The 12733-nt window shown below is 40.3% G+C and overlaps 1 protein-coding gene across 1 annotated transcript; it reads left to right on the top strand.

Moving 5' to 3' along the window:
• Nucleotides 1-120: 120 nt before the first annotated feature.
• On the top strand, nucleotides 121-6508 carry LOC119887966 (monofunctional C1-tetrahydrofolate synthase, mitochondrial-like; the record flags this gene model as incomplete). The annotated part of the gene is made up of 6 exons (XM_038698475.1): nucleotides 121-160; nucleotides 2277-2380; nucleotides 3815-3862; nucleotides 4045-4222; nucleotides 6123-6230; nucleotides 6356-6508. Coding segments are annotated over 6 exons (631 nt in total), but the record flags the coding sequence as incomplete, so codon positions are not given.
• Nucleotides 6509-12733: the final 6225 nt, after the last annotated feature.

The following is a 12733-nucleotide window of genomic DNA, read 5'->3' as shown; positions in this document are numbered from 1 at the left end:
ATTCTGCATTAGAAATAATGTGTCCAAAAAAGCTACAAGCTGGAAAGTGAAATAATACATTGTTGAATGTGATAAAAGACTGAGGTGTGTGTGATTACTTGTTTTCTCTGTGTGTTTCAGGTGTCAGCAGGCACACCTTCCCAAAGAGTACATTGATGAGGTATGAGCCATATTGATATGCATAAATGCACACATAAACAAGCTTAGCCACTGTGATGAAAAGAGAAACATAAGGGAGACGAGACAAACCTGTAAACATTTTTGAGGTGCGGAGTTTGGGGGTTGTTATGTCACTTCCAATTAAGTGAAAAGAATTGTCTGAGCCTGTTTTACTACATTTAGTCATAAAGGACAGGATGTTTCAAGGAAGATTAAAGCTAATTAAACTCATTGGCCAATGCAGGGCCCCAATTATAAACAATCACATGCTCATTACTATAACTCTATTTAGTTATGTGTGTTGTGTTTTTGAGTGAACTGCCATGCATAACTATGGGTGGCGATGCAAATCTGTTAGTGCAGCTTTGTGGCCCTTCAACATTCCCACAGGCCTCTTACAGCCCTGACCTTCTGTAAAGTGTAAAGAGTAGGATAATGCTGAGTTGCATGGAGATGACTTGCACACTAACACATTGGTGCAACACAGTTCACACAATATCACAGATCACTTATCAAATGTTTTTGCTGGTTGGTCCAGTTTTGGATATGAGCCATCATTTGACATTTATAGAGGTTTTTATTCCCGTCAGGCTCCAGCTGTATTCTCGCAGACATTTAATTCCCCGCCTATATGCATAAATACTTCGCCCACTAACATGGTTAAGAGTACTTATTTGATTAACAGCGCAAATAAACCTTTGCATGTGGTTTTCCGGGTATTTGGGCGTTAGCAGTCTGTGTGTGTGCACGTTCATATCTGACTAGAATCACTGGTCTTTCAGCCAGGCTCAGCTGAGTAAATAATGAAGCAGTATAAGTTAATTGTGAAGCCTATAATGAGAACCAGAAGTACTTTGGAAAACAGATCCAGGGAAATGAATTTATGGGACCTTTATGGCCTTACTGCTCTGAGCCTGGGGCTGCGCGCGCACACACACCCCTACACACACCTAGTGCAAGATTGGATTACTGCAGTCAAACTAGCTGCACAATATGCTTTAATGTGCTTAGGAGTCGCTGGACTTCTGCGCACCCATAGTTGTGCCGGCCAGGCCGTGAATGGCAGCGAGCAGGGGGTGAGTGTTTTATCCACTGCACAGCCCAGTAAGGTAAAGTTGTTGAGGATATGTTGAAGGTATGCTAGTCACAAACCACAGTAAGAGCCCGTCTCCTGCAGCTCTTCTCAGCTCACTGTGGCTATAACGGCTCCAATACGGCTGAAAGTGTAAAATATAACTTAATATCTGAGAACAAACAGAAGCACAAGAGTGAAACTAAACTCCAAATCACAGAGATTCACGTTGAAGCTTGAAAAGTACGGAGAGACTTTTAAAAAGAGAGCTTTCACTCTAGTTTCCAGCACAGAGACACATGAGTTTAGCCACTGAGGAGACAGTTAAGGGGAGGATGTTATCAGCCCTGCTACCAAGCAGGAACCCCCTGTTGCAAGGCTGTAGTGAAAACGCATGGCTTGGCACTGTGTGGCTAAAGAGGACCATGAGTAAAAAAAACATTCTAATAAGGCACAAGGTGAATGCCATAAATTCTGATTTAGTTGCTGATATTTTGGAGAACTCCAGCTAAATTAGTAAATTGGAAATTAAACCATTTAAAGTAGACTTTCACTAGACTTCCTGTCATACCGTTCAAATTATGTCTCTAAAAACTATTTGGCAATGAAGGCCAAATGGAGATCTCCAGCATTTTCCCCTGATGTGCTGATAATGTAATTAAAAACTATCCTCAGTGTTTAGTCACATACAATTTTTTTTGTTTTGTTTTTTTGCACACATTTAGTGTTAAAACTCTATAGCCGCTTCGGTGTCATTTATAGTTGTAAATCATGCACATCATTTCTTTCCCTTTTTTACAGTGTATTTACGTTTTTGAAGTAGTCTAATGAAAAAACTAGTCTCGTTGCTGTAAGTGTTGCCTTATGTTATGAGGTGGGAGAAATCCTCTAGCCACACATCCTTATCAAAGTTTTGTCATGATGGCTAACATGCTTTGATAGACCGCTGTAGTACATTTTATCGGTGTGTTTTGCAATATCAACTGAATTACAATAATACATTTCTGACCTTATGCTTTGTTTCTTCCGTCTCTATTTCCACTAGAATCTGACCCTAGTTGCAGGCGGTTGCCGTAGCAATCTCAGGAAGCAGATCCAAATAGCGCACCTGTTTGGGGTACCAGTCGTGGTGGCGCTCAATGTCTTCAAGTAAGATTCATGCAGACATACGTCCACAAAAACGCAACCTAACTTAAGTCACAGTAAATTAATAAACTTAACAGTAGTAATGGGCAGTGGTGGAAAAAGTACTCAATTTTCATACTTAAGTAAAAGTACAGATACCACATGAAAAATGTTACTCAAGTAAAAGTTATCCAGTATAAACCTACTCAAGTAAAAGTAAAGAATACCTGGTTTTTAACATACTTAAGTAATCAAAAGTATTACACATCAAAATCTGTTGATCTTACAAAACGCAATCTATCTTTTTAAATTCTCTCAAGACAGATTTGAATACAGCACTATAAGTTATAGTGAATCACAATAAGGAAAACTGAGTCGCAAGCTCTCATAAAGTGCAGCTCACAGTCCCAAACAGAGCAGGATTGGCTTCATTTTTCAGATGTTTATATCACAAAACTCTACCAGCTACATTACCACTCGGTCACAAACTGGGACTGCTGCACAGTCACACCTGACAGCACAATGCTCTCACTGCAATCCTCCCTCTGTAAGAAGCCTGAATAGAAACCGCTGCTAGAAAAACCCAGTGCTGGTTTGAATGGACCTCTGCGCACTAACTCAGACCTCATGAAGTCTGTTAAGACTGGGGGCCAATCTGCTGGGCCATTTGGTAGAGCCGCAACTGTTCCATTACAGTCTGAGCTGCTTGTATCTGATGCTCATCTCTGGCTGTGCTCGTAAGGGCTGAGGCTAGATGTGTTTCACCTGGGTCTGTGTGACCTGCTAGAAAATTCTGGACTGGGTCTGTGCTGGTACTGGCTGAGCCTGGATGTGGATCAGCTGTGCTTATACTGGCTGACTGGCTGGAGTCTTTTCTTGTACTGGCTGATGATCCAGCACCTACTCTGACAAACTTTAGCTCAGCCCCTGTAAATTATAGATATTTTCTATATATTAATGTTATCAGCTGCATCAGGCCCATTCTGGCTCCACCAGGTTTCCTTAAATACATTTGTCCCACAGATGTTTCTTGCTCGAATGCATGACTGTAATTTCGTGCACGTGCATATGAACACATTTCCACACGCAACGTGGTCATCTTTCCGAGCTAAAGTTTGTTTATAAACTGGCCCATCTGCGTTTATCAAACGTAATAAATAGTTTAAATAGCATTTCACTCAACATTTTTCTGTCACAGTCTGACAAGCAACCAAGACACAGACACACAAGAGCTGTGCTGCTCAGCTGGTTAGCAGGACAGACAGACAGAGAGATTTACTGCAGCTGCACATTAGACATAAGTATGATCTGTTGACATCAGACATTGAGAGGAGAGAACACAAGTTACCAGACTGCTGTTCCCGCACTTCACTCTCATTGCGTTTTTCTCTTCTTGTGCCTAGAAGGATAGTTCATCCTCTCGTCAAAGTTTTAAACATTCATGGTCACCTTTGACAGGAAAGTGAGGCAGGGCCGTTCAGCTCTGCGCTGTTACGCATCAGAGGCGTAAGTACAGTAACAAAGTATTTGTACTTGGTTGCTTTCCACCACTGGTAATGGGATAATTCATAAATTACGAAGGCCCACAAAAGCACCATTTCTATTAGCTCCATTTTGTCTCTAAATATGTAATTTGTTGTCATGTCCACCAAGCACTGCTAACAACGCTTCCCTTGGTGATCCTTTAGGACTGACACCCAGGCAGAGATCGACCTTGTGTGTCAGCTAGCAAAAGAGTGCGGAGCGTCTGACGCTGTGCCATGTCACCACTGGTCGCAGGGTGGGCGAGGTTCTCTTGAGGTGGCCCAAGCTGTGAATGAGGCTGCCGGCAGACCCAGCAACTTCCAGTTCCTGTACAACATAGAGGTGAGAGCAGATATCTGGATTTTGTGTATTTTACCAACAAAACATAAATAAAGATCCGCTGCAGACTTGTTTTAAGATATAAAATATTCAGCTTGGAATTATAATTTGTGTCGTATAAAGATTCTTTAATTCTTAAAATCTACTCCTTTCCCCCAAAGAAAAATCCAGAATATATGAATAAATGTGAATTTTTTTATTTCAAAAGTTTAATTACTGGACACTGGACATAAATCTACCTTCCTACATGACATCTCCTACAGCACTGAAAAGTATGTTATTAGTGTATGTGCCATGTAGGCTTTCCACATTCCACTTGTGCAAGTTGCATAATGGAACATATTTGGCTTTCAAACTAGACACAGTGTCACAAATCTTGCTTATACATCCATGGTTGAAACTTTGGTGAACACAGAGAAACAATTGCCAATTTGGCAGATAAATGTGAAAACAGCCATCTAGTGTCAAACTCACACATACATCATTCTGCACAGTGAAGTTCAAACATCTAAGTGGAAGTAACAATAAGCAAAACACATCGTTGAGAAGAGGGGGACTTGACAAATATAGCCTTGTACTGAAGCACAATGCATTTGTTTTATTTCCGTTATAATAAGCAGTTGTCATTATCCCAATCCTACTTTTTATTGGGTACTTTCCATTTGCAGTGAATGATGATGTTTGCTCTGGGCACACAGCCAAAGAATGTAGAGGTAAAAAAACATCAGCTGGTTTGAGTTAGTAAGTTTGGGAAGTTGTGACTTACATTAACTATTCCTGTTACGCTGCCATGAGTCCATGCATCTTTGTGTCCCTTTTTTACAGTATGAATGTGTGCCTGCATACCAAGTGTCCAACAGTAGGAGTACAATAAGTCCAGTACTGATTTAATTAATCCAGGCTGAAGCACAGTCAAATAAATGTGGCAATAATTAATTCATAAGTCCAGTATTCAATCTTCACAGTATTCCAAGTTCACAATGGCAGGTAAGTGGAGTAGTATTTGGAGGAAGGTCAGTGAACAGTGGAGCTTGGAGGAATGTTTGGGGTGACAGACAACCTCAGGGTAGGACTCTTGGTGGTGCATGGTCACAGGCCTAACTTAAAAGATGAAGAGGCCCCAAAACAGCCCCAGAGAGCAGAGCAGAGGTGTCTGAAAAGGGGCACCCAGCAGGACATGTGGCAGACAGCAGCAGACCTGCAGGTCAGACTTTAGGATACAAGGGGGACGTTTTACTGGGAGCGTTTGGTTCAGTATGTCTCAGGAGGAAGAGAAAACAATTTTAGCAGCATCCATGTGAAAACTGGCCATAGTAGAGAACATGTCATGCTAAGAAGGCCTTAATGATGTGCCCAAATAATGAAATTAGACTCTCTACAAGCCAGCATGTTGTTTTTGATTCCAGTAATCTATAAACTTTAGATTTAATTTTTTTTGCAATTTTCCTTCACTTTGCATGTCCTAGCTACTGTACCATGATTTAAACACCTGTCAGGCCACAGAGGAAATCTAAAGTCACACTGATCAACAGTTCTGGCAGCTTAAAAGATGAACAAGCAAAAGATTTGTCAATCTCAGGCATATCTCCAAATTAACTTATTCAGGTTATATGCTGTATGTTAATGTCTAATATGCTGTGCAGTCCTGTTGACACCATGGTGCGAGGGTTATCGGATAGCAATGTTATGTATTTAACTGCTGAGAAAGCAGAGGAAAACAAAGGTATACAGGATCTAGTACGAGTCAAACAATAGAAGTCAAACATGTTAAATGATGTAATTTGCTCTGTGTAGCTCTTAGTAACCCTGACGTCATATTGATGTGTATTCACTAAATCTAATTTCCTTTGACCGGAGTGCTCATGTGTTTCCTTCTGTCTCTGATACACCGTCTTTCCAATAGATGCCGATAGTGGAGAAGATCAGAACAGTTGCACAGAAAGTGTATGGAGCTGATGACATCGAGCTGTCTCCAGAGGCCAAGTCCAAGATAGATTACTATAATCAACAGGTGAGATCACTGCTGCTGCAATAACAACCGACTCATCTGCTTGTCTCTGTCTCTCTTGTGTCTCATTTTCTCTCTTTCTTGTACATGCACCCATTAGCCACTTGTTTTCTTTTTCCCATAACCAGGGCTATGGTTCATTGCCCATCTGCATGGCCAAGACTCACCTGTCCCTGTCCCACATGCCTGACAAGAAGGGTGCACCCACTGGATTCATTCTGCCAATCAGAGATGTTCGTGCTAGCATTGGGGCTGGCTTCATCTTTCCACTTGTTGGAACGGTACGTACCTTTTTGTCTGAAACAGTACAAAGTAGCAGGCTAGTGCTACCTTCATTCTCTGTGCCTTATAGCTGTACCTGGACCACCTTCGTATTGGGTTATAGAGCAGAGGTCCGTATGTATGTTGGCAGTAACACGGGAGTTCATGGAGCATAAATAACCTGTAGAACCTACAATATAGCACATTTCTGCAAATCTAATCTTGGTCTGCCAGTTTCCAGTAATGCCAAATATTCCTAATTATCTCCTTGACTCTTAATCCTTTCTTGCTTTGCCTTTTAATATTCTAAGTTTATTTTCTAGTTTTATTTTGCACCATGTATTTTAGCTTAACCTAAGCAACTATCATCAATATTTATGTCAAATGACAATGTGAAAACAATACAACAATGTGCGACTTGGCCTTATGGAGCTTTGTAGTGAGTTTCAGGTCATTGTGTAGCTGTTCGACCTACAACTTTACTGTTGTACTCTCTACTACAGTAGCTGTTTTCCGCGAAAAAGCTCTAAAAATCTGCTATACACTCCCTGCTCAGCACCAAACATCAGACAGACAAATTTAGTAACTAGCTGGTGAGCATAGAATAGCATTTAGCTGCTTAAGAGCCAAATATTTCTCTTGGGAGTTGGTTGACACCAAAAACAGAGCTAAAAGAGAGTGAATATTGGACTTACATTAATCAGATGGTGTAGAAAAGGCTCCAAAGTTAGGTTAGTGTTGCTATTATTTAGTACAGTTGACCATATTGGGCTTTGTGTTTCATGTTTGTTTCCGTTTATTGTCAGGAAGTGCTGTCTGTTAGCGGGAACTTGATGCATAGTAGAAAATCTGAGAATCCCATATAAGTGTTTGAATCCTTTCTTTATGCTTATATATTAGAGTTTAAGATAGATAAATAGATAGATAGATATAGTGTGTGTGTGTGTGTGTGTATGTGTGTGTGTATATATATATGGTCGGCGGTTCAATCCCTGGCTCCCCCTGGTTGCGTGTCGAAGTGTCCTTGGGCAAGATACTGAACCCCGATTTCCCCTGGCGGCTGTTCCGCCAGTGTATGAGTGAGTGTGAATGTTAGTTTCCGTTTGAGCACTTACACTCAATGTATGAATGTGTGTGACTGGTGAATGCAGATGTAGTGTAAAAGCGCTTTGAGTGGTCGAAAAGACTAGAAAGGCGCTATACAAGTACGGAGCATTTACATATATATAATGTGGTGTGTATATAATGTGTGTGTGTGTGTGTGTGTATATGTATGTATGTATGTATAATATATATATATATATATATATATAGATATATATATATATATATATATATATAGATATATATATATATATATAATATATATATATATATATATATATATATATATATATATATATATATATATATATATATATTATGTGTGTATATACGTCATGTTCTGACTATTGTTTTTGTTATGTTTGGTAATGTATATTAGTGCTTAGGGAGAAATGAGTGTATGCATATGTTACCTTTATTCATTTGTATTTGTTCAATCAATTTGTTTCCTCAAACTCACTCACACAAGAAAGAGGAATAAAGAAACAGAATAAGAACTATCTCTTTGTTCATCATTTTATACTCTGGAACATTTGGCCTAAGTGGTGTTCTGGCCGACACACCTGAGTAAACTTGGTGAAAACCCAGAAGTAGTACATAGACTGAGCGTCTACCCGTTGTCGTCACTACAGATGGACAAACACGACTCCAAATGAATGATAATGTTGCTCCGTAACTGCTTGAAGCAACTGTTGCTAACAGGTTCACCATTTTAACTTAACAGGTGATGATATGTCAGTGTTGTGTTCACTACTTTTTTAGTTAGTATTGCTAGTAAAATCTGGAACGTGTTAGGCTTCACCCTGAGGGGTTGATCGCCAAGTGTTTTGGCTTGGACCCAAAGATTGTTACATTTTAAACGCCTCAGTGAATCATATCAAAGTGTTTATGATGAACTTACATTTTGAGCCTTATGTATGTTTTGTCTTATGTGTGTTTGTCTGTACATGTGTATTTCGGTGTTTCAGTGGTTATGCTTTCAAATGTTTTGTCTCTGTAGCCTGTTATAGAAGTGCTGTAGAAGTGTTATAGAAGTGAATGGCTATTTACTGCACAATACACTGAATCTAATTTTATAGCCTTCCTTTACCTCATTACTGTAAGCTCCAGCTCAAACACTGATGTCTCCAGCTGCTCTGTCAGATCTTTCAGGGTCGTGGACAGAAATGTTTAGCTAAACTTGGTAAAAAAGTTAATTAAAAGCCCAATCCGTACTTCTGGGGAACCACAACCTCTGTGATATTTTATGTTGTGGTTTGTTGCTGTGGGATTTACAGGGTCACCAATTTTTTATTTTTTTGTCTGGCTTACTTCTTAATTACAGCATCTTTAGAGAGCTATGACATAGTAGAAACTTTATGTTCATGATGCAAAATTATTGGTTCTTGCGTGTGCTGTATCCATTTCTTCTCATCCTCCTTCCTTCCCCTGAGTTTATCTCTGAAAGAGGTTTATTTGGGTCCTGTCCCTTGCTTTTCCTGACAACCATATTACCGAGCTGGTTAGAGCTGAGTGGGGCTGCTGGAGCCTCTTACTTGATGATGGCCGGGCAGGAAGGAAGCGGCTTCCTGAGCGTTTTGCCTCCTGCTGTTCACCAGTGTGCCCTGAGGGTCGGGTTTTGATAGGCAGAGGCTGAGGTGTCAAACACCGGGCATGCTGGAAGGCATGGCAGTGTCTTGGTGTGGCGTCTCTCCAGTCTCCCAACCTTGCCTTTGATCTACCATGGCCCGCAAAGCCACTGGCAAGTTGACAACCCTTGAACTGTGACTCCTAATCCAAAGGAAGTCTCCAAATTGTTCTTTGAACTCTTTGGCTTCGCCCCCGTCCGTCAGTCTGATCCATAGATTGGATTGTTAAAAGTTACAGAGAGCCGACGTCCCCCCCCACTGCCAGGCTTGCTTCTGTTTTTCAGACCTCATCTACATGCTCTACTAGACATGAACTTCACCATGTATGTTTTGCATTTTTTGTTCATGAAATCTGACATAACATGCACAAAATCTCAGGTCACACTTGACTCCAAGAGGTACGCAGTGATAGCGTGAGTGTGGGGGGGGGGGGGGGGGTTAAGGGTCTCTACAGGGTGAAGAATCAGGAAGGGGCTGATGTCATTCATCAGATATGTGAGGGAGGGGTCGCAAGCAGAACAATAGATCTCTGTAGAGTTCATGTCCCATTGGAGCTGCCACACTGCGCCATTAAACCCCAAACAGTTCAGATTTATACAAACCCCCTACCTTGGTTGAATATTCTACTTGGTCATAACTGGTTAATGTTTAACAAGTTGAAGATTGGTAAAAGGACTATGATAGCATCATTGAAAAAAAGCATACAGGATGAAAGTTCATTTATTTTGGCTATTTGGTCTTGTTAAGCTCAGTAAATCCAGGTGTGGTTTTATCTTAGAAAACTGACCTGTACATCAACTCTAGTTTTACTTCAGTTACAGTAGAAAAAAGAAGACAACAATACAATACCCAAGTTTGAGCATCTGTCCCTGTGCACTGTCCCAAGAATCCATTGCAATTATATGAATAAATTTTGTTTAACGTGTGAATGCCAAACATTTATTTAGTCACACTTAACCTGAGTCCTAAACCAGACTTGTGTCTTTCACAGAACATAGAGTAATGACTGAGTCTACTACTTGTCACTGTGAAGTGCACCCTTAGGGAAACACTCTCACTCTACACTCTTATGGGTGAGAGTTCAAACTAGAACCATGAACTCTTCTATCTCAACTATGCCTCCATCGGACTCCACCTTACTTACACACTTACTAGGTCATCCATTATTAGATGAACATACAGCCCCAGGCAATGAGCATTCATTTGTCTTTTTGTTAAATATTTACTCTCACACTTACTGTAATTTCAACATGTACCACACTCTAATGGTCCATTAATCTTGAATGGCACAGGAGTTTGCTTTTGAATAAAATTTCATAATCTTCTTAATGCCCTTCTGTAGTAACTGTGCTGTTGTTGATCGAGACTCTTCTTGAGAGTCAGAGGGGGGTGGAAATCCAGCTACATTGTCCCTCCAGGGCTTTCCCTGACAAAGACACATTGTGTTGTGGGCATAATAGAGGGACTTATTTGGCCGAGTGGAGTCCAACTTTAGCCACGGAGTGTTGTGTGTTTTTGCGAGTGCCAGCTTGTTCTCAGGCTGGAGAGGAGGACCAGCAGAACAGTGCATCCTTTGTTGCTTTCAAGACCTTGACAGTTTGTCTGCACATTTAAGCATCTTTGATATTAAATGTGCAGCCCGGATACTTTATACCAACAGGCTGAGAGGCAAAGTAACACGTTTGTGAATCTAACTATTTTAAGCTGTTTTATTTTTGAGCGAATGAGCTTAGTTTGAGTCATATCTTCCTGTGAGTCCACATACGCTTCATTTGAGATGTTTGGGTCTTGGAGAGATTAATCAGTAATGAAAACCATTGTCAGTTGCAGCACTATCAACAATTAAATTCCATTTCACACAGTGGGATGTTGTCAGTTGCAAAGTAGGAGGGGTCGTTGGTTCTAGTGTTAATTTTGTCAGCCATTTTAAAATGTAGTCTTTGTCTTTATGTCCTTGTTTGTTTTTGTCATATTTAGTCCACTGTATACTATCTTTTTAGTCAGGTTTTAGTTATTTAGGGTATTTTATTCTGATTTTAGTCGGACTAAAATACTTTTGATTTTCTGTTATTTTTTGTCATTAACCATCATTTTAGTATTTTCTAATTAGTAAATTTTGACTTGGGTCAATCTGCTCTAACCAAATATGATTCGAATGTTAGCTTTGTTCTCATTTTTATTACAAAGGCGACATTAACTTAGCTCCATTCCCAGGTGGTTAGCCTTGAAATGCTGCTTCAAGTTCGTAGTGTTTTTTTCCCAAAATCTTATAACCACATCAGTGTGCCAACTATACATAGCTTTGGGGGACCTCATTTTTTTTCCCCCGGTGACTGGGAGGAGGGGGACCAACTGTGATTCTTACTGCTGAATCATTAATAGCTAGGCCTGGGGCTGACTGTAAGGCCCCCCTAACCCCTAAGCCCTGAACCTTCACAGACTTTACTGACGTCACTTGGAAAGTGAAAAACTTCAGTGGATAATGTGACAGCAATATAGGTTTATGTAATCACCACCAGCCTCGTTTCTGACAAATATTATTTTAACATGGAACAAATTCAGAATGGTTTGTCATTGGCACCATAATTACTGAATTCATCCAAAATTAAATTGATTTAACCTGCGGATTGTATCACCAGTTATCTTCAGCTTTCACCTGCCTTTAGCAGCAAATGTAACAGAATTTACAGCATTTCTCTGTAAATGCACCTTTTGGAGTCGTAGTTAACTTCCCCCTCAGCTCTTTTTGTATCTTCGATATTCGAGTTTTCATCAAATAACCAGATATATTCTGACACAGTCCTTAATCTTTCATATTTGTGATTCAACAGGGAGAGTTGCCACGCCATAGATTGTACTTCAGCTGTGAGTCACGAAACATTGTCTGTGAGAAAAGTAAAAATGATATCCACAATTCGTTAGTGACATCATCAACTGTGTTCAAAAATTGTGATGTCATAAGTTAAAGGAGCCCAAAGGATGAAGTAATGCTTCTGTCATCATTGTTCTCTACAATAAAATGTGACCATTGATATGAATTCCGTTAAATCTGCTCATAGCCTGAGTCATGTGGTTAAAGCCTTATGATGGGTGGTCGGAACAGTGTCACGTAATAGCCGTCGCTGTTGAAGTCAGAGCAGCCAACAATGAAAATCAGATTGTGTTTACTCGTTTTGTCCCTTCATTACTTGCAGAGCCGCGTTTCTCAGAGGAAATTGGCTGGTCACTTCCTTCTGTCTCATTTCCACTAATGGGCCCATAAAACTGGCCTTGGGTCAGATGGAGGGAGGCATGCAAAGAATGTCGCTCCCTGTCTAATGAGTGAGATCATTTACTTTTCAGCTTGGATGGGAGGATCAGCCTACGGTTCAGGAGAGGAAAAGTGTTTATGAGTCAGACCAGTTGCCTTGGCACTTGCACTGTGCAAACCACTTCGTTCTTTTGATGTCATACAAACAAAAACTGGATTACACATTAATTCACTGTAAATTTTAGCTTCAACTTAGTTTTGGC

The sequence above is a fragment of the Micropterus salmoides genome, unplaced genomic scaffold (assembly GCF_014851395.1).
Source record: "Micropterus salmoides isolate LMB-PRFRI ecotype aquatic unplaced genomic scaffold, ASM1485139v1 Ms_hic_scaffold_4574, whole genome shotgun sequence".
Taxonomy (NCBI): domain Eukaryota; kingdom Metazoa; phylum Chordata; class Actinopteri; order Centrarchiformes; family Centrarchidae; genus Micropterus; species Micropterus salmoides.
Note: the sequence above shows the minus strand (reverse complement) of the source record. Positions and strands in the feature narration are given on the sequence as shown.